We start from the raw sequence: 21,409 nt of genomic DNA, 5'->3' as shown, positions 1-21,409 counted from the left end.
TGTGGCCTTGGGCACGTGCACCAGCCAGCCCCATCCCTGCAGGGGGGTGAGCCCACAGACCACCAGCCCGCTGGCGTTGAGCAGGCGGAGGGATGCCTGAGGTTTCCCTATACCTGGTAGCATCTGGCTGGGCTACAGCGGCAGGAGGGGGGCCTGGGAGGGGCCCTGGGATGGCCACACATGGGATGGGGCCAGGGTGGGGACCTGTAGGAGAGGAAAGCCTTCTCAGAAAACCAGGCCTGTGTCGAAGAGGGCGTGGGCTTCCACCCCTCTGCCAGCTCCGTCCCTCCTCCCTTAGCTCCTGGGCCCCAGGCCCTGGGCTGGTGGGGAGGAAGACTCCTGGGTCCCATCTATTCTATAGAAAAGGTCACGTGAAGGCGCTTCCTTTCCCTCCCTCCCTCTTGCCTCTCTTTCCCTAGAACCGCTAGATGGATGTGTTTCAACAGATTCGGAGCTGATAAAATCTTATTTATCTTCGGCTGTTGACACAGAACCGTCTGGACTTGCCTGCTCCTGGATGCGCGTATTCCTCTGCGCTCACAGGAAACGGTTTGCCCAAATGCTGGTGTATGCCCATCCCTGCCCTCCCCCACTTGGACCCTCCCCCCATCACGGGCGCGATGGGCCCAGTCTGGCTGGGAGCCCAGGGCCTGGCAGGGCTGGCGCGGGGGTGGTGGGTGGCGGGCGAGGCGGCTCTGTGGCTGTTAATTTCCTCGCACCCGCTCCCCGGCAGCTGGGTGCCCGGCGCGGGCAGGTTTGGACAGGAGGAGAGTGGAGAGGTGATAATAAGTTGTCTGTCATTTTCCAGGGACGTGTAGCATCTTGCAAACCGCAAATACCGTTAACCAGCTTGGGCGAATCTGTTACAACAGATTCTGGAAGACGGGGCCTGTGGGGGGGCTTTTATTTTTTAAATGATTTTTTTTTTTATAGCCCACTTTTATCTGCTTCCCGTGCGTGCATGCGCGTGAGCATGCAGAGCACATTTCTGTCTTCTCTCTGATTTCAGGACCCTTTGAGGACCCACCCAAGGCCACAGCCCATCTCTCCCTGGAGAAGCTCTGTGGGTTCATAGGGTGACCCCCGAGACCCCAGGAAGCCTAGGCCCACAGCCCCCATTGACAGACATCCCGGGTCCCTTTCTCCTTCTGGGGGGTGTGACACAGCCACACTGCTAGAGCTCCTCCTATGGCCTCTGCCACCCCGAGGAGGGCTGCTGGGAGCGTGGGGTGGGCTCTGGTACACGTCAGGGAGTCCCGGGCAGGACAACAGGGAAGCTGCCAACCCACTTCAGAGCGCCCAGGGTCAGGAAGCAGTGAGGGTCTGGGCACAAGGAAACCCACGGGCCTGCTGGCTGGAGGCTCCTGGGTCGCTCAGCCACAGCGAATGCCTGCCGACATGCCTTAGGAAGAAGGCTGCCATGATCCCCAAGAGCTCCTGGCTGGGGGGAGGGAACAGATGCATCCGACGAAGGACTGGACAGAGGGGCTCCCCTCGCTGGGAGCCCAGAGAAGGGTAAATTGGAGGCAGAAACAGGCTTTGCAGGTGCCAAGTGACCCTGACTACTACCCAGGGGCATCCCCAGAAGGTGCTGCTGGAGAGGTGGGGCTGGGGCTGGTGGGGACCCCCTCAGGACCCAGGCAGCCTGCCCCCCCACGTCCCAAACAAGAGGGTAGGGGTCCTGGGACTCTCAGGATCTGGAAGTACTGTGCCCTGGGAGATGGAGAGTGCCCCCCTCTCAGCTGCGCCCCCAGGCCACAGGGCCTTGGGCCTGCCCAGTGGCATCTGTCCTGGGCTAAGATCAGGGGCGGGCAGCTGTGTGTGTGGAGCTGACCCAGGAGAGAGGCGGGTGGACACCAGGTCTGCCGTGCAGGGTTAAGAAGGCCCAGGGGGGCCAACGGGTCGGGAGGGAAAGCCCGCACCAGCAGCCTGGGCAGTGGGAGATGCAGTGGGCCCAGAGGGGAGGGGAGGGCACCAGGGGGCCTGGGGACACTGCGTGGGCTGCGGGAGAGACCGGGAGACAGTGAGCCCGAGGCGGGGTGCAGTTACCCTGCTTTCTCCACAGGGCTCACAGGGCCACCGTCGAGGCCACCATTCACACTGACAGCTCCTCCTCGGCCCCGGGTCCACGCACACATGCTCTTCACCCCCAAGGTCATGAACTGTCACAGAGCACTGCCTCTAGAAGCTGCCAGCTCAGCAGGGGTGCAGCAGCATTGAGACCCCGGAGCTCCCTTTGTCACCACCAGGCCTAACCCGGGTCCAGGAAGACTCAAAGCAAGGACACAGGTGCCAAATATGACATGCTTCTTCCTCTGGCCTGGGGTCAGGGGTAAGGGGACCAATGGGTGGGGGCTGCCCTTGGCCTCAGTGACCTGGACCGGGCAGTGTGGGAAACTCTGGGCCTCCCTCCAGTCCTTATTCTGTGACCCAGGCATGCCATCCGGCTTCCCCTGGACCTCCAAGAGGGGACCTGCGGATGGAGTGGGTAAGCAGGACGTGTCTTTGGGGACATAGCTGGGCTTGCAGAGAGCCCCAGCACTCCCACTGGGAGCCTCCCTCCTGCTCCAAGGGCACAAATGGTGGCCGCATCTGAAGCACCAAGAGCTGCCTCGGCTGGGTCCGAACACCGGTTCCTCCGCCCGTGAACTTGGTTTCTAAACTTGCCAGCTGGAGAGCACATGCCTGTCTGTCCTGAACTCCTGAAGAAGGCAGACACTCCACTGGCTGGCCCGGTGGGAAACGCTTGGCAAGGACCCAGCAAGCAGGGCCGTGAGCCAGCCCGCAGCACTGCATGGCGTGGGGACGAAGTGGGGAGGCTGGCCAGCCGCCGGGCTCTGCTCACCGCAGACGGTCCCCAGGGGAAAGAGCCCCTATGACCCTCACCCCCCACCTGACTTGTGGCCTTTTGAGGGGGCTTGGCCTTGTCCATGTGGTGATTATAAGGGTCAGCCCACCTGGGCGGGGTGCGGGGGTCAGCAGGCATCTTCTGCCAAAGGATAGTCCCGGGGTCCTCTGACTGTGGGCGCACCGTTCCAGACACCACTGCGGGTCTGGTGAGCGCGGGCACGGATGGGCCAGCTCCTTCCCCCGGTGCCCCAGAAGCTTCCAGATGGCCTGGGGCTGGAGCTGGCCCAGCTGCAGGTGGCTTGGGAGTGGGGGAGGCTGACCCGGCTGCTGTGGCCACAGTCGGGGCAGGTGCTCAGGACGGGCTCCTTGGCTCCAGCGGGGAGCCCCCTGCGCACAGGCTTTCCTGCTGGGGAAGCTGCAGGTAAGTCTCCAGTTCCAGACCTCAGTTAACCATGTGCCCTCCAGACAGACAGCGGTGAGCGTAGTTTCTTCGCTCTAAACGCCACTCTCAGCTAGCAGGAGAGGAGCCCACTGCACTCTCGTGAGCTCTGGGACACCCTGGATGCATCGGGGGTGGGGGTCATTTTCCAGCTTTTAAGGCAATGGTTGGCTGGAATCGAAGTTTTCATGGAAACTTGTAAATACCCAGTGAAGTACGTGGGGCAAGGAGAGCTTTGACTCTTAAACATCTGATCCCCTGCAGAGGGCAGTGGCTCCGGTGCCAGGTGGTGCCAGGCCCACATGGCCTCCTTTCATCCCCCCCCAAGTGGAGCGGGGAGAGGGTGCGCTGCCCGGGGACACATGACCATAGTGGAGGAGGCAGGCCTACGATCCTTGATCCTTGGGGGAACCCTGGTTTTAGGCCACTGCGGGCTCCCCCAACACCCTCTGACGTCCACTTCACTGAATCCCGGGGTGCTAGTCATTTTTCCAAGGGGACTTTCCTGCCCTAACATGAGCCGTAGCATCACAGCGTCGGGAGGGGGGGGCTTATGCACGCAGCCTGGACCTGCCCCTGCCCCTCCCCCTCAAGGGAGCTGCTCCCCTTTCCAGTTCTGGCACCCTAGAATTTCTGCCCCCTCCTCTTCTTGGGTTGCCTGGACAAATAGAAAGCCCAGGCATGGCCAAGGGGCTTCTCCACCTGGAGGCAAGGGGGTCATGGCCACGGGAATTCTGAGGCCTGGGGTCCATGAACATGAGCTTGGCTTCCAAGTTCGGGATCTGAGAAAATCCCCACACAGATTTCCCCCACAACTGACTACGGAAAAGCACCACTGGCTGCTCAGCTGAGACCCTCACCCACAGTCCCCCAGGGCCGGAGGTGCAGGGTGCCCAGGGGAAGCTTTCCCCCCATAAAGGGTCTACTGACCCCGGGGGTAGGGGGAGCCAGGCCTGGGAGATGCGCAGGGAGAGGTGGGGAAGGGCTGGTCCTATCCGCTCCCACTCCAGGCCCCAGCCCCCCTGGCACACCATCCCTTCTCCCTCCCTCTGTTGGTCAGCCAGGAGCGTCCTAACCATAGAGCACTCTTGAGGGATTGTTATTGTCAATAAATACGAGGCAGAAGGCAGGTGGCCCCCCTCCCCTGTGGGTGGCGGCTGTCACTCACTCATGGGCAAACAGGAACACTAGGCTGCTGGGGCCCGGAGTGCTCTGGGACTCCAAGGGTCAGCCTCTCTTCCCAGTGGCTCACTGGGTTCCCCGGGCATCCCGGGAGCTGGGAGAAGACTGCTCACTCGGAGTGCCCCCATGCTCATGGGGGTGCATACATGGCCACCCCCCACAGGCTGCTTGATGAAAGCCAGGGCTCAGGACCCCCGCTCCTCCCACCTTTCCTAAGCCTTGGGTCCCCACCATGGCTGCCGGGAGGGCCATCCTCAGCAGCGCACTGGGGCGGGAGGTGGGGGGTGGGGGTGATGGTCTGCCCCCCGCCCCCAGTCAGCACTGCCAGACAGACATTCTAGAATCTATGGAGCTATACCTATTTGGGGAACAAGTCCCAGAAAATTGAATTCTTCAATAAAACACTGATTGCATCCAAACCCGAGGACTCCTACCCCCTGCCCGGGGGCTCTCCCTCGTGTCCCCCACAAAAGCCCAGGTGGGGGGGGAAGAGACTGCTCAGGGCGCACTTCTTAACCCCTGGGACTCAGGGCTGGGGCCCTTCCCGGCCCCACTGAGGCCTCCAAGGCCAAGTTCTGTGACCTCCAGGCCCCGGGGCTCCAGCTTCAGAGGACAGGGAGACAAGAGCTGATGCCCGGCTCTGGCCAGGGACAGGGGCCAGCCTGCAGGAAGTGGGTCCGCCCCAGGAGAGTCCCACAGTTGCTGCAATTTCCCCTGCTTACTCCTCATTCCGTCTCCACAGTAGACACTGTTAGAGCTCTTCCCTGGCCCTTCAGTGCATGTAATTGCTACTGGTGCCAGTAAAAGGTATTAATCCCACTTACGCATTCCATAAACTTCCAGGGTAACGCAATTGATACCGTGATCGTGTTGGGACACCTCCACTATTATTTTCCTGCTTGCAAACCTCCGAGGGGCTGGAAAGTTTTCTCCCAAATCCATTAGTGTTGACTCAGCCACATTCTACCAGGAACCCCGTGTAGGGCCTTTGTGCCTCCCCGCCTGCCTTCCACAGGTCCCTGCCTTCCAGCCAGGAAGGTGGTGCTCACCCCTCGTGCGCTGGCTCGTCCCCAGGACGGACGGACTGGCACTCGCCCCCAGTCGTGTGTGGGGCAGCTGGTCATTTGGGGGGCTGTGTCCGGGCTGGAGGGCTGTGGGGGGGCCCCCAGGGACTTGCTGAGCCCTCATGCCCATGTACACCCTCACTGGCCTGCCTTACACTGGCTGGGCCACGGCTCCAACCACACCAAGCCTTGGCTGACCTCGGAGTCCCCTCCCAGCCTACCAAACCTCAAGGACAGTCCCCTTCCCTGGCACGGCCCAGCCTGGGAGCCGGAGGAGCCGGAGCCGGGCTGGACAGCATCCAGATGCCCCTCTCATCGGGCTGCTCCTCGGGACTCCTGGGACCGGCCGTCTGTGTCATTGCCAATCCCTGGGCAGCCCCAGGATGGGAGTGGCTGTCTGGGCCCAGAGGCCAGGCGGGAGTGTGCTGCGCTTGGGGACAGGGACAGAGGCACGGACTCTGCCATCCCTGGCTGGGCTCCACCGCCCATCAGTCCAAAGAGCCTCAGTGCCCAGGGGCGCCAGCCCCCACCCACAGCCCTGACCTCCCAGTATGAGTCTCCCCCCGGCATCCCCAGAACCCTGAAGACCCTGACACAGGACAAGCCCCGGCCAGAATGGCTCAAGAGCAACCATGTGTGGGGCGCTCCCCAGGCTCCAGGCCCTGTTTGTGGGGTCCCAGGAGCCAGCTCACTTGTCCACGGTGACCTGTCAGGCTACAGCTCACTTTCAGATCCAGGCCCACAGCATCGCAGCAGCTCTGGGACCTGGACCCTGCCGGCCAAACTCCCACCGCGTCCGGTCCCTGGTCCCCAGTTTAGAATCTTGGAGGCTGAGCACACACCCCTCCTCTGGCTGCTCGGTTGCACCCCGACCCATCCGTCCTGGCCTCCTGGGGGGGAGAAGGCGTTGTCGCACCCCGGGGAGCCAACAGCAGAGGCCTGCACGCGTGCCCGCGTGTGCCCATGCGTGTAGTCGCATGTATGCATGTAGCGTGTGCACGTCTTTCCATGTGTGCGAGGTGCTTCGTGTGTGTGCGTCCGTGTGTGCACACACGCCTGTGAGCAGAGGGCTCCCCTTGGTGCCCAAGGAGCACACATGTGAGATCTGGGGGCAGAGGGACCACCTGGGGCTGGGGGCACTTGCTGGGGGCCTCGGCCAGGCAGAGGCCAAAGACCCTGTTAACAGCTGTGATCCCTTGGGCTCTGGTGAGGGTGTTTTTTTCCTGAGCGAGGAGAGGAGTGAAGGCAACAGTCAATTTGGAATTGTACTTGAGAAAAATATGAATTATCTATCAGTTACCAGCCGGCTGGCATGGCGGGGCCACGCATGGCGTGGTGCGGAGGCCCAGACAGCACGCCAGGGAAGCAAGTCTGGGCAGCGCCCGCGCAGCCGGACCCCCAGAGCTGTGAGCAGGCGTCCCCATCCTGCACCGTGAGCCTGCCCGCCCCCTCCCCGGGCAGGGAAAGGAGCCTGCGGGGGGTCTGCTCCCAGAGAGCCAAGGTGCCAAAAATCTCATTATCAATGTCTGTCCCACCTCCACCCCCTGCACTGATGAGGGCTGGGGAGGGGGAACCGTGTGTGCCCACAGCAGTACCCCCCAGCACAGCCACAAGAGAGCAGAGGGCCCAGGCAGGGGGGCGGGGTGAGGGTGGTCAGAGCTTGGGGGCAGAGCTGCTGGGCACAGGTGAGCCTTCCCCTGTCCCCCGGTACGGCCGGCCGGGACAGACCACGCCATGGGGCCACTCAGGGCCAGACCACTCTGACATGTCTTGGGCTCTCCAGGCCTGACGCTGCATCTCCGACGGGGGAGGTGGAAGCAAGTAGGGAGGCGGTTGGCAGAGGCCCCAGCGGGGGGTGGGGCGATAGCCAGCAGAGGGGCAGCTTCTGTCACTCCCTGAGGACCAGCTCAGACCACCTCAGGCACTCCAAGACACTGCAGAGACCCCACCAGCACCCTCAAACAGCAGAGAGAAAGAGCCAGGACCCCTCTCCAAGACTGCCAAGATTCCTAGGGGCCCGGCAGAGGGTCCAGCAGCTCAGGCCTTGGTGACAGTATTGGTGTGGGAGGGGCTGGGACCCACCCCTGGGAGAGAAGAGAAAGGGCAGGTTTAGGGAATAGTATGAACATGGAAGAGGACAAGGAGTGAGCCTCCTGTCGCCAGAGGTGTGCAAGTGTGGGGATGCCTCAGGCACCTCCTGACCTGGCTTTCAGTCACATAGCCAAACCTCAAATCTGGGGTCGGGGGACCAGGACCCCACAGGCCATAAGAGAATCCTCCAGCAGGTACAGCAGCTGTCCAACAGCCTCCCCCAGGAGGGCCAACTCCAGGGCACCCCAGCCCCAGCCCTGCTGCTACGGAAATACCAATGTGACGCCCCGCTCCTCCCGCACTAGCCCATGCTGTGTGGACAGCATCCCTTCTAAGGAGCAACAAGGAGCGTCGCAGAAACATTCACGAATTTGCAGGCGCTCTGGACCAGGTGCCCCGCTCGGCCACTGGAAGCCCTGCAGTCAGCGATGGGTCAGCGGCTGGGGGCCCACAGCTGGAGCGAGAACCAGAGACAGCCGCAGGGGAGCCGTGCCTGGGGTCCCAGACCTGGACTGACTGGCCCCTGCACAGCCCGACTGGCCTCCCTGTGGGTCCACACCCCCTCTGGTTCCCCAGGAGCGTGGGAAAACCATAACCTGGCCAGCGGGGCAGTGGGGATCGTGAGACCCCGTTCTTAAAGCCGCAGAGCCTCAGGGTCACCTGCTCGGTGCTCGGCCGCCCCGTGGGGACTTCTCTCTCCAGGGGCTGGGGGAGACCGTGGAGCTGCTGTTCCCTGGAAGAGGTGACGCTGCCCCATGGCTGGGACCTGCTAGGTGTCCCAGGGGCAGGTGCCAGGCAAGGCTCACTGTCCTCTCCCTGCGTGGGGCCAGGAGACCTGGAGTGTCCCTGGGGCTGCCTTTTCCTGCCAATACCCTGCGTGCCCGACCCTCGGAGGAGAGCCTGTAGTCTGTCCCAGGGTCTCGGAGTTCCTGCAGAGCCCCTGCCCCTGTGGGCATGTCCAGCAGCCCGGTCCTCTCCGAGCTGTACCACGGTTAGGAACCTAGAGCCCCCAGACCTGGAAGCCAGGCCACAGGGTCCAGGGAGCACTTTCTATGAGCTGCTTCCCCCCTCCACTGCCTGTGGCCCGGCCTGGAAAACGGAACTAACAGATCCTGCCTCTTGGGTCGCTGGCGGTTTCAAGAGTCAACGTAAACTCCAAGCACCCAAGGGAGGCCATGGGTGCAGGGCTGACATCCAGCCGTCATTCAAGTCGGTGAAATCCCACCAGGGGCCAGAGTGCTGCAAGCGCAGGGCGGGCGCTGGGCAGGGAGGAGAGACCGAGTCTGAGTCCGAGTCGGCAGGGCTGTGGACCACTCCCCATCCCCGACTTCCCAGTCTCGTGCCCATGCTCCTTGATGACAGCGCAGACGCCAGCAGGCAAAGCCCCAGCCCGCCAACCACCAGACCGCAGACCCCAGACCCCCCCTGCCCATGGCACTACCTGGACGAGGCGGCAGAGCGGGCGCGCCCCCTGTTCCCCACGGGCAGAATTCAAGCCCCACCTCAGGGCAGGGACGCCGGTGGGTCAGCCTCCGCCCCGCGGACCTTGCTGTGTCTGCCCCTCTGGGGCCGCACGTCCGTCCGAGGGGTGGGCACGCCCAGACTGCCCAGCCCCAGACCCGCCTCCCGCCCGACGCTCCTCCCGCGGCGGTGGGCCAGGCCGGAACCCTGTGCGGACACCTGGCCGGCCTCCCTGGATGCGGGAAGGTCAGGGGGATCTGCGCCTTTCCCACCCCACGCCCCGCAGACGCCCCTGGGAGCAGGGGCCCACTCACCGTCCAGGTGGCTGACTTGGCCGTGCTGGACTGCTGGAAGGTGACGTCGAAGTGGTGGGGGCCAGGGTAGTCGGTGTTGGAGGGGATGGCCGGCGCGGGAGACATGGTGTCGAAGGTGGAGCTGGGCTGCGCGTAGGGCGAGTGGGTGGGCACGCTGGCGGCGTGCTCCGGGGTGTAGGGGCTGGCCGAGGCCGCGCGGCCGCTCAGCTGGTCCATGGTGCTGCTCAGCAGATTGAACTGGGACTAGCGTGGGAGGGGGAGGGAGGGGGACACACAGTCAGGCTGGAGAGTGGAAGCGCGAGGCCAGAGGTGTCCTGTTACAGGAGCCTTAAAGGGCCAGCAGCTCAGTCATCCCAAATATTTCCCGTCCCCCCCAACCCGACAGGTCACTGCTTGTGTTGGGATAAACTGACATATTCACCTCGCCCTCCCCTCTCCATCAGCCTCCCCGTGCCAGGGTTTCCAGGGTTCCAGGGAGCGCACCTGGAGGGGAGCTGTACCCCGAGGGGAGCTGCTGGCAGGGGGGCTGCCTGCCTCTGGGCATCCTGGCAGGCTCGGGGCTCAGGGGCAGTATCCCGTTCCCTGTCCCCTGGCATGGCCCGAAGTAGGGAGACCCCGGGCCCAGGGAGCCAGAGAGGGGTAAGGGGAGGCCCCAGTGTGTGGGGCCCTTGGTCCCCTCCTGCCATCCACAGCCTCTGCCCTAAGGGCCCCGGGAGCCCAGCCCCTCCCTGCGGGGCCACACTGGGCAGGAGCAGGGACTCTGCCGGTACATCCCCAGGCCAGTCTCTTGGGGTCAGCCCCTGCCTGGAGCTTTCGGAGGCCCCAGCAAAGGAGGGAGGGGACAAGATCAGATCTCTCCTAGAAGGCGAGCAGGGAAGGCCCCTTTCCCAGGCTGGAGGCTTCTGGAGGTGGGTTCGGAGGGTACAGAGCAGCTGACACTGGCCAGAAGGGCTCTAAGCACAAACGTGTAAGCCGCTCACCCTCTGTGCCTGATAGCCACCATGTTTATTTTAATCCTCTCTGTGGGCCTGAGGTGGACACTGCTATTATCCCATTTTACAGATGAGGACACTGAGGCATGCAGGGGGAGTGACTCGCCTGGGGTGAGGCGGTGGCTCTGACAGACAAAGTGGGGGCATTAGCCACCCTCAAGGCAGTCACTGTGAGCGCCTGGGGACAGGAGGGGATGGTGACCCCAGGGCAGAGGGCCTGGGGTCCCCACGGGGGGGCAGAGCGGGCGGGGGGCTTGCTGTGCAGCCCCCTTCACCAGCCTGCCTCCCGCAGATGGCAAAACACAGAGCGCAGCCCTCGAGGTGGGCTCAGCCCCTTTCTGCCCTGGGTTGTCTTCTCCGTCGGGAGGCTTGTGTTCCTCACCCAGAACCCCTCCAGCTCAGCTCCCCTGGAAGGCACACGCTCCCCTGTCTGGTCTGTTCATGACGGGGTCCTTGGAGCGTCTAAGGGAGGCGGCTGCCTGAAGGCAGCTCCATGCAAGTGATGACCCGGGAGGAGGGAGAGGACAGGTGACAGATTCCTCCTGAAGCCCAGGCTTCGTGCCTCCTGGAGCCCAGGCCGGCGCTTTCCTCAGATGCTCCAGCCCCCGGGGACAGGGACGGCCACCCGAGGCCTGGCTGAAGCTGCCATCAGAGGGGCCCCTCCGTGGCCGTGGCTGTACACCTGGGGCCCTGTCTACCACCAGCGGGACAGAAGACCCCTGCGGGGAACCGCCTTCCTAACTTCCTGTGCCTCCACCTGTCCACTGGGGAGGCCCCAGCGCCCACCGGCCGTGAGGGACAAATGGACAAACTGCAGGTCCGCGGGTCTTAACAGTATTGACCCCCCCCCCCACATTAAGGAGAGCTGAAACAGCCAGGAGGACCACAGCCCTGGACAGAGAACAAAGCCTGATGCAGGAGTGCAGGAGGGCCCCTGCTGGAGTCCCGCAGGGGCTGGGCCCTGGCCGCAGGGGCTGCGTGGCGCTGGAGCCAATGAAGGTGCTCTGAGGTTCGCTGTGCTGACGGGGGCACAGAGCTGTGGATGTCGTCAAAGCACGGAAAGGCACACTTCGAATAGGGGAGTTGTGTGTTATGTTGAAGCTATTTAAAACAAAAGGACTGAGGGGCAAGAGGAATAAGCCTCCCACTCCGCAGGCCCTGGCTGGGGGAGGGCTGGGTGACCCCGCCCCGCGAACTCTTGCATCCCCAGGGGCATTGCTTCCGTGTCTCCCTCCCCGTGGGCTCTGACTCCCCGGACTGCAAGCCCCACAAGGCTGCCACATGTACCCATGCGTGAGACCATGCAATACGCAGCCGCTAGCCACGCAGGCATGTGGAGCACGGCCGCGGTGAGCGAGGGGGTGCCGGGGGCGCTCGGCAGCCGGACTCCACGCACTTGGTGCGGCAAGAACACAAAAAATGAAGGATCTCATCCTCAGTTTCATTGCTGAACACACGCCAAAACGTGCATCATTTTCAATAAGTAAATTATTGCATTATTTCCACAGGTTTCTTTTTACCGTTTTTCTGTGTGGCTACTGGAAAATGCAAAATCACACCTGTGGCTCATGCGGTGTTTCTGCTGGACGGCGCTGGACCCTGAGTGTCCGGCCCCCAGGCGCTCGAGGCATCATCACAGCTCCTGGCCTCACCTCCACCCTCACAGCTGCTGGCTGCACCTNCCCCCCCCCCCCCCCCCCCCCCCGCCCCGGGTTCTGTGGGCTCTCATGCCAGGCTCCTGCTCCAGAGCTCTGCTGAGCCAGTGGCCCAGCAGAGGCAGGCAGGAAGGAAGGACAGGAAGGACGGAAGAAGGAAGGAAGGGTGGAAGGAAGGGAGGAAGGCAGGAAGGCAGGAAGGAAAGGAGGGAGGGAGAGAAGAAGGAAGGGAGGGAGGGTGGATGGAAGGAAGGATGGAAGGAAGGAAGGGAGGAAGGCAGGAAGGAAGGATGTAAGGGAGGGAGGGAGGGAGGGAGGTGGGCACGCCAGGCAGCAGGGTGGCTTCTCCTGTCTAGATGCCCTGGACCGTGGACAGGGTATGAACCCCGTCCTCCACTCAACCAGGCTGAGAGCCCCGTGGGTCCCCGGGTGGGGAGGGTGGGGGTGCCAGCCTGCTCCCCACCCAGAGTCCCTGTGACCTCTCTCTCCCAGGTGACAAGCCACGGGAGTGGGCTTCCCTGTGGCCCCAGGCCCCAGGCTGCCTGAGGGCTGCTGCGGGAGGCTTCTCTCCTCCTGGCCTCAGGGAGGACAGCCCCACTAGGCTCAGGTCTGTCCTCCCCGCTCCATCCCCAACAGGAGGATAGCCCAGGCCAGCAGGGCAAAGGGCCCCCCATTCAGGAGAAATGAGAGGCAGGCCCATGACAACAACCTTGTTCAGATTTTAACTTGTCCACATTCTTTACCGATCTGAGGCGGGTGCCAGGGAATTAGTCCCTGAACCAGAAAAGCAGGGTGATAGCATCTGTGCGCCCGGCAGCCGCAGGCGGCAGGGAAGGGAGGCTTCCAGCAGGCAGGTCCCTGGGGAGAAGCGCAGGATACGCAACCCATAACAGGGCCGTGCCCCAACCCCCAGAGCGCCAGCAGCCTCAGTGGCCCGAGTGCACCCTCCCTCTGGCTCCGGGGCACTTCATGGTCCAGGTGTCTGGGGAGCGGGGGACAGCCGTCCCTGAAGTCCTTCCCGGGGTCCTGCCTCCCCAGGACACCTCTGCCTGAACCCAGGTGCGGGGTGCAGCTGCTGTTCTGAGGGTGGTGGGAACCCCGCTGGTCGGACTTGGGTTTGCACGATGGCTCCCACAGGCCCTGCCTTCCCTCCCTTTGCATTCCTTCCAGGTCAGGATGGGGAGCGCTGTGGGGGGACCAGTCCCCACCCCCATCTGGATCTCGCTGCCCAAACTGGCCTAACACAGCCACACGGAAGCCTAGGGTGCAGCTCGTGCAGCCCAGAGGCCCCTGGAAGCCGCGGTCAGACCCACTTGGCAGCAGGAGGAACCCGGGCAAAACGAGGACTTTTTTGGTTTGTTTTGTTTTCAATCAGAACTCCCAAGAGAGTGGGCTAATTGGGACACGCCCGGCCTCAGGCGGCCCGCATGTGCCTACAAGCGCACGCAGAGCTCCTGGGCCCCACCCAAGGAGGGCTGCAAGCGGGGCGGAGTGAGGAGCCGGCGGGTGGCCTCCCCTCCAGGTCCCGGGCCAGGATGAGCCTGGCCTGCCTCAGGGGCCGCGCCTGGCGGGAGGGCCTGGGCTCAGGGAGGGGCTGGGGCAGGAGGGCGCCTCTCCTCCTGGCTCCCCAGTGGGCCTTGCTGGATGGTGGGGGCTGATGGCCTGGAAGCGCCCTCCACCAAGACGAGATGGGCTCCCCAAGACACTCTCTGTCCATTTGCTCCACAAACATGTTTTCTGCTGCTCTCTGCCAACTTGGAGAGGACACTGGGTGGGGGCAGGGAGGGTCAACCCACCTTCAGGATGCAGGCAGGGTGTCCAGCCGCCGCAGGGGGCCGGGCTTGCTCCCAGAGTCAGCAGCTCTTGGACCAGGATCCCAGGGGGGCCCATTTTTCTCAGGCAAGAGCACACATAGGTCTGGGGATCACATGCACAGGTGTGCTCACACACAGGGCTCAAAATACACGCAGGGATGGGGCGAGGGGCTTAGACCTCAGGCTGCAGAGGGAGGAGGCCGCCTGATGGGATGGGGGTGGGCAGAGCCTCTGGCCCTGGGTGGAGGCCCTGGACTGTGTCTGAGCACCTGCCCTCCTCCAGGAAAGGAGCCGGACCATCAGGGCCTCGGAGTCCCAGGGAAGGAGGGTGCTGCCCGAGGACCAGTGGGCAGAGGACGAAGGGACCCACCTTGGGTCGGGGCAGTCCCCGGCTCCAGCCCAGCCCACCCTGTCACCGCCTCTCCAGCCGGGGCCTTCCCCTCCTCTGCAGATCTGCGGGGGGCCTTCTGGGCCCAGTGCAGCCTAAGAGACTAGCACCTGCTGGGGACCGTGAGCAGGGGAGAGCTGCCGGCATTCACATGTGGGGGCCGCCCTGGCCAGTCTCAGCTTCCAACCCCCTCCCCAGACTTGCTGCCTCCGGATCCATCCCACGCCCAGGGCATGGCCACAAATAGGGGCTCGGTGGGGATTTGGAGGCCCCAGCTCCCTAGCCACACCTTGCTCCCCCACCCCCACAGGCAGCAGAGGGTCCGGCCTGCCCACTGGTCTTCCTGCCCAGGAACCTGAGCTCAGCCCAGCCCCGCAGCCCCTGCCCCACAGGCTAGACATCCTAGCCCAAGCTCCCAGCGCCCTTTGCCGGCCACTCAAGCACTGGGGGTTCCCACAGCTGATCAGGACACAGTGACTGGGTTGCTATCCCACAGCAATGGGCTCTTCTGGCCAACCCACTGCCCACCTACAGGCCTCTCTGGGTGTCCAGGTCCAGGATGAGGGCCGCCCACAAGGACCATGTCCTGGGGCAAAAGGAGAGCAGGGACTCCTCAGGTCCAGCTGGGCAGAACAGGGCTCTGAGGTCAGGAGACCTAGGGGCCAAGGCCCCAGCCCCACCTGTGTGACCCAGCCTAGCCCAGCACTCCACCTCCCTCGGCCTCAGCTTTCCCATCTGCAAAGTAGGGGTGAAGTCATAGGTCGGCTGTGGGGGTCAGGAGGGTCCATAAAGGCTATAACCTGTGACCTTCCATTAGGAGGAATGACCCCTGCCTGGGACACTTCCCAGATGCAAGGAGCCCACCATGCACGATGCACTCATCTCCCCTCCCCCGCACAAAAGCCCAGCAAAGGAAAGGCTGCAGAGGACAATGAAGCAGGCCCGGTCTACCCCAGACCCTCCTCCACTCACTCAGAGGCCAGGGCTGAGCCCAGGCACAGAGGTGGGGTGAGCAGGAGACCCCCATGCCCCAGAGAGGGCACTTCCCACCGTCCTGTCACGCCGGGCCCAGATGGGATGCTCAGAACTCTGGGCTGAATGACACAGACCCGGGAACTCACAATTGGGCCCCAGAGCACGTGGGCCTCTGCCCCTGCTCTTGCTCTGGGTGCTCTTTGGGGCTGAAAGCCCCTCCTGCAGCCCTTCCAGGTGCACCTGGTGGGAATGGCCACAGTGGGTGCGGCCAGCCAGCCCTGCCCAGGGGCCAGGCCACCTCTCTGCACCTGCGCCCTCTCCTGCCCCGTCACCCGCCCTCAGCCGCCCGAGTTCTCCAGAAACGGGACTCCTCCGGCTGCACCGGTCAGTCCCTTCACTGTGAGCTGGGTTTGCAGTTCTGTAAGATTCCTATTTTAGGCGTTTATTTATTTAAAACTGATAAACCATCTCAAATGAGTTTTTGGGATGTAGATGGAAAACTGTTTATAAAGCCTGTGCCTGGGGTGCCTAGGTGACTCAGTCCTTAAGCGTCTGCCTTCGGCTCAGGGCGTGATCCCGGCGTTATGGGATCCAGCCCCACATCAGGCTCCTCCGCTATGAGCCTGCTTCTTCCTCTCCCACTCCCCCTACTTGTGTTCCCTCTCTCGCTGGCTGTCTCTCTCTCTGTCAAATGAATAAATAAAATCTTTGAAAAAAAATAAATTAAAAAAAAAAAAAAAGCCTGTGCCCCAATTCCCTCCTCCTGCCCTGCTCTCTTCCCAGCATCCGCTGCCGCCGTTAGCGCGGACTCCCGGCTATTGAGACAGGAAAAACCAGAGCACAGCTGGGCTGTGACCCTTTGGCGGCCATAACGACAGGTGTGTGTGCAGGGGTCACACGTGCTCTCTCCGGAGGGGGCAGAAAACCTTGACACTACAATTTACCGCAACTCTCCGTATGTCCCCAAAGGCTCCATTCCAGGCTGACTCACTCACTAGCGGAGGGCACTGGAGGGAGAGGGGGGGACATCTCCAGTGCCATCCCTGCACGGGGCCAAGCGGGGCAGCTGGGGACGGTGGACTCGAACCCCAGTTCAGGAAGCATCTGCTTGTCCCTGCCACAAGGACACACAGACTCCAAGGACAGAGCTCCTGCAATTTTGGGTGGTGGTATGGGGTCCCCCAAGGGGCCCCCCATTCCCAGCCTCCTTTGGACCCTGCTGTCTGTACCAGGCTTTTGCTCCTGCTGGTCTCCTCCTAGAACACTGTCTCCTCCCACCTGTGGAGCCTCTCAAGGCACACCTCCTCCTAGAAGCTTCCGGGCTCTCCACCTCCCTGTGTTCTGTGTTCAGTTGCTTTGTCTCCCAGTTCTCTGGGTGGAGTAACAGACATCGGGGTCCATACCCCTGTGGGTTCATATCCCATGAGGTGTCCCATTTTCCTCTGGCTGCAAACCTCTACAATACTGTTGAACCTTGAACAACACCAGGTTAGGGGCGTGGACACTCCGTGCAGTCAAAAATCCAAGTATAACTCTTGAGTCCCCCAAAACTGAACTACGGATAACCTATTGTTCAGAAGCCTGATGGGTAACATCGAGTCAATTAACACAGAGGCTGAATGCCGTGTGTGTTATAGACACGTTCTCATAGTGAAGGAAGCCAGAGAAAAGAAAATCTCATGAAGAGAGTCATAGGAAGAGGAAAGCCATTTCAGGACCGCAGGGTATTTATAAAACAAAAATCCACGTCCAGGTGGACTTGAGCCGTTGGGGCCGGTGGTGTTCAGGGTCGGCCATCACCGTTCCTGCCGGTTTAAAAACCTGCAGCAAAGCGCTTCCCCAGCTGACCCGGCTGAGCTCACCCAGCACCGTACGCCCTCGACCCCAGGAAGCTCTTCCTGGACACTAAAACCCATCCCGCTCCCTGTGCAGAGAGCAAGCAGGGGTCAGCTGGCCTGCAGCCCTGCCCAGGCTCTTCCGCTCTGTGACCTTGGCCAGGCTCATGGGGATCATGCAGGGGACCCCCGAGTGCCCAGAAAGGGAGGCGCGGCTGGCCGGCTGGTACCATCAGAGTCCTCCACCAGTCCCCTGAGGCTCAGGACAATGGGGAGTGAGGACATTTCCAAAGCCCTTCCCAAGAAAGCCGAGAAGCCCAAATGCGACTCTGAGCAAAATCCACCCGTGACCTTCCCAGATGTAGATCGTGGCGACACAGCTGGCCTGAGGCATCACGGGTTCTTCTCTCCTCCCTCCTTCCTTTCTTCCCTCCCCACCAGGCTTTGCCTGGACCTGGCACCATGCCAGGCCCCAGGCAGCCCCACCTGCTGTGTCTACTCTTCCCTAAGCCTGCAGCACATAGACATCCCGTGCGGCCCCAGGGCCATGCAAACGCGTCTCCCTTCACAGCCCCAAAGGAACAGTCTGGAGGAATGGTCTTTGTGGGTCCCCTCAAGGTCAGCCCCTGTACACCCCACATTTGAGCCGCCCGTTGCTGGCCCAGCACAAGGCCACACCCTGCAGCCTTTGGCAGATAGCTGCCCTGGCTTCCAGCCCGTGGTGGGGCTCCCTGGCCTCCCTGGGCCTTCCTCATCCCCTCGGCCAGGTTCTGCCCTCCAGCCTCCAGGCCCTGCACAGAGCCCACCTCCCCAGGAAGCTTCCCGGCCCTGCTGCCCCTCCTGGCCAGGGGCTGGGGCTCGAGCTGAGCCCAACTGGCAAGGCACCCAGATCTGTCCTTTCCCAGGTCGGGGTGCTCCGGAGGTGGGAACCACATCATGGGGCCCTGGGCTTCGCCAGGGAATTAGGAGACTGGGGCCCCAGCTTCACCACAGCCTGGCTGTGTGGTCCCCTTCTTTGTGGAAAATGGGTGAATGGTGGCTTCCTCATGGGACCAGAGTGGATCTAACTGGAGGAGTGTGTGCAGGGGTCTTGACTGTGACTGGCTCGGGGAGGGGTCACCGGAGCCCCAGACACTCTGCCGAGCCCTCTGCCCAGACCTCCATAGAGGGGGCGTTCCATGCTCCCCACTCAGATGTCCCCCACTGGGGTGAGCACTCCCCACTCCTGGGACCCAGCACTGCCTGACCTGGGGTGAGTCCTGCACCATGGGGGGAGAGGCTCTAAGCCCGGGCCTGTAGCCCCTTTACCCACACTGCGGGCACCCCTTTGATCTCAGAGGCTCTGCCTTGTGTCTGCTTTGACCCCCATGTCCCCCAGCTCCCCAGAGAATACTAAGACCAGACTTTTTTACAGAGTATGAAACTCCAGCCCCCCTGCTCTTCTCTGGCGGGCATGTCCGGGCTTGGGTGCGACCTCACCCGGAGGTGAGTGACTGGCAAGCCGTCTGGGCTTCATGGGGAGAAAACCCATCCCACTCGGAGCAGGACCTCCATCCCACCGTGTTTCCCACAGCATCTCCCCGAGTCTGTGATTAAACGGGTGGAAATGCCAACAAGACCGGACTCGTGCCGGGGGAGGTACCTTCTCTTCCTGAAAATATGCGCTTACCCTCTCTCCGCACCCGGGGCTCAGGCAAGGCCTTGCCCGATCCTACGCCAGGGCCATGTGGAACTTTCCACACCTCGCGCTGGAGAAACGTGCCCCCAGAAGCCCGCTCCTGCAGCTGCCGAGGCGTGTGTCTGCAGGACGCCCCTGCCCGCCTCCACCTGCAGACAGCACTGCTGAGACACGGGGCACCAGCGTGGGGCCGGGGGCCGGGCAGGGTCCCCGTGGGTCTCTGGGCTCCGCACGGCCAGCCTCTGCGGGGCTGCCCGTGACACAGGCAGGTGGCCCATCGATGCACAGGCTTTATTTTAACCCCAAGACATAGCCCCGTCCAGGCCCCACCTCCCAGGGTGCCCGGGGCCTGGAGCAAAGCTGGGGCACAGCTCATGGGGTACCCCTCGTGCCTGAGCACCACTGGGGACAGTCGGCCTTCCCATCCCCCTGCCTGCTGCCCTGAAGCCTGACCCTGACCTAGGTGTCTGCCCTGACATCCTTTGCCCACGTCTCCCTCGTCTGTCTGTCCATTCTGCAGGTGCTGATCAGCCCCGCCCACAGCAGACCTCCCCCGAGGGGCTGCCACTCTCCCCCGTGACAATGTGATGAAGGTGAGGGAGGGTGAGGGAGAATCACGAGTGTGCCCCCTTCGATGGCCAGGACCCAGGGATGGAGAGACTGCCACGCACCTCTCAGTGAGGTGCTCGGCCGCTGGTGTGCTCATTCCCTCCCCTAGCTCAAGGCTCTGGGGGGGACAGACGGGCCAACCCCAGTCCCTCACACCAGCTCTGCTCCCTCACTGCTTCCTGGCAGGTGGGGGTAGCCCATCCCCTCCCCACACATTTCCCAGGCACCCTCTGGGGTGTGGGAGCCAGTGGCCCCTTGCAGACATGGCCCACGCCCTCCCACAGCAGCGAGAAGACCAGCAAGTGAGTGTGCGGGGGGCTCCGGGCTTCAGAACAGGCTGAACACAAACACAGCCGGGCAGGGGGCAGTGAAAGGTGGGCAGGGCACAGGGAAGCTTCCAGACTGGAGACCAGAGAGCAGTGCCTGCAGCCCGAGGAAGGGACCCCCGAGTCAGAGGCTATGACGTCGGCTGTGGAGCGGAGCAGGGGCCTGGCACATTCAGAGGACATGGGAAGGGCTCCTAGTGACCGGGACGCTGGGTGTCGCAGAAAGAAGAGTCAAGAATAGCCCCCGGCTTTTGGCCAAGCAAAGGAGGAGTGCATTTTCCCCTCGCTGAGACTGGACACGGCCCCCATGGGGCAGATGGGTCTCAGTGTGGGCTGCTAAGTGGAGGTGGGGCTTCGGAGAGGCTGCTAGCCTTGGAACTGCGGGACAGACCGAGCGCCGGGCGGAGGGGACAGGAGCCTGGCCAAGCGGAGTGTCAGCTCAGCAAGCCTGGCAAATGGCGTGATCCCTCTGTCCCCCCGAGGCAGGTTCTGGCACTCCCCTTCTGGAACAGTCCATCCCTGCCCGGGCCCCCAGAGCCTTGTGCTGTCCCTGCCCCAGGTCAGGGAGAGGATGCCTGTAGCCACCAGCCCCTTCTGCAGCCCAGACCCCCGGCCACTCGGGTTCAGCTCCATCCAGCCCCTGGAACCCCTCCCACCTGGTCCCCAGAGGCCTGTCGTCGCTGCCTGCCCGAGCCACCCCCTTCCTGTCCCCCGTGGCACCCTCTCCTGGCTCCCCTCTTCTCTCCTGCGAGGGGCCTCCGGTCTGGTTACTCTTCCTCTGTGCAGCCCCCACCCATGCCGGGGACTCCCCACCAGTCATCACCACCTGACGCCTGCCCCCAGGGATCAAGCCGCGGCTCTGCCAGCGTGGCTCATGCTCCCTCCTCCCCAGCTGCTCCTCCCCAGCCCGGCAGGGCTCACTAACAGCAGGCAAAGCCAAGCTCACTCTTCACCCCAAATTCCCCTCCTATGGCTCCCCATCTGAATAAACAGGTGGCGACTCCCTTCACCCAGCCTCCTGGGTCCAACCCCGGTCCTTTTCCCTCCTCCCCCAGCCCCCCAGCAAATCTAGTGGGGAACGCCGGGTGCTCGTGCCTCCCCTGGTCTCACCTGGACCAAGGTGCCCTCACTCTGCGGGCTTATCCAGCAGCCTCGGGGTTCCCAGCCTCGGCCCTGCCCTCCTGTGGCCTGCTCCCAGCACTGCAGTGGGGGCGCCTCCTAGCACCCCTGCGCCATCTCCTCCCTCCTCCCCCATGTCCCTTGGATACAGGAGGCGCTTAGTACCTATTTCTTGATGCAGCGGGTGGCGTTTCCCACTTGGGGCCCTTCCTGCACAGAGGCTGCCCTGTCTGCAGGAACAGAGTGACCAGACCCACGCTGCACAGGGGTTGCAAAGAGCTGTGCCCTCTCCTGTGCCTCCAGGACCAGGGAGCCTGGTGTTCTCACAGCACACACCTACCACCACCCACCGCAGACTGGCAGACGGGGGAAGAGGCCAGGTCCAGACGCCCATGACCCGGCCCAGGATGATCCTGCAGCCCAGACAGCCCTGGACCCGGTCAACAGACAGGCGTGAAAAGAGCCAGTGGGGTCTAACAGGGACCTCGCTTCTCTCTTGAGACGTTAAAGCTTTGCTAAATGATGAAACGGCCCCAAAGAGTAGTGAAGGGGAAATCTCAAGATTTCCATCCGGGAAAGGTCAGTCCCAGGTGCCCGCTCTGGATCGCGTCCAGTGT

At 63.0% G+C, this 21,409-nt stretch overlaps 1 protein-coding gene across 6 annotated transcripts in view; it reads right to left on the bottom strand.

The window, feature by feature from the left end:
• Window positions 1-21,409, bottom strand: part of TP73 (tumor protein p73) — a 63,739-nt gene that overhangs the window by 10,520 nt on the left and 31,810 nt on the right. For 4 of the 6 annotated variants that reach the window (XM_034671105.1, XM_034671108.1, XM_034671106.1 and 1 more), the window contains exon 4: window positions 9,402-9,644. The exons of 1 other annotated variant lie outside the window; for it this stretch is intronic. In XM_034671105.1, coding sequence (XP_034526996.1) covers window positions 9,402-9,644 — 243 coding nt within the window. Of the gene's footprint in view, window positions 1-9,401; window positions 9,645-15,690; window positions 15,694-16,098; window positions 16,103-21,409 lie in introns of those variants that run through there. One more of the 6 variants, XM_034671110.1, reaches the window with a different exon arrangement.

Source organism: Ailuropoda melanoleuca, chromosome 11, assembly GCF_002007445.2.
Source record: "Ailuropoda melanoleuca isolate Jingjing chromosome 11, ASM200744v2, whole genome shotgun sequence".
Lineage (NCBI taxonomy): Eukaryota > Metazoa > Chordata > Mammalia > Carnivora > Ursidae > Ailuropoda > Ailuropoda melanoleuca.
The sequence above is the reverse complement of the archived record's forward strand: the minus strand, read 5'-3'. Positions and strand labels throughout refer to the sequence as shown.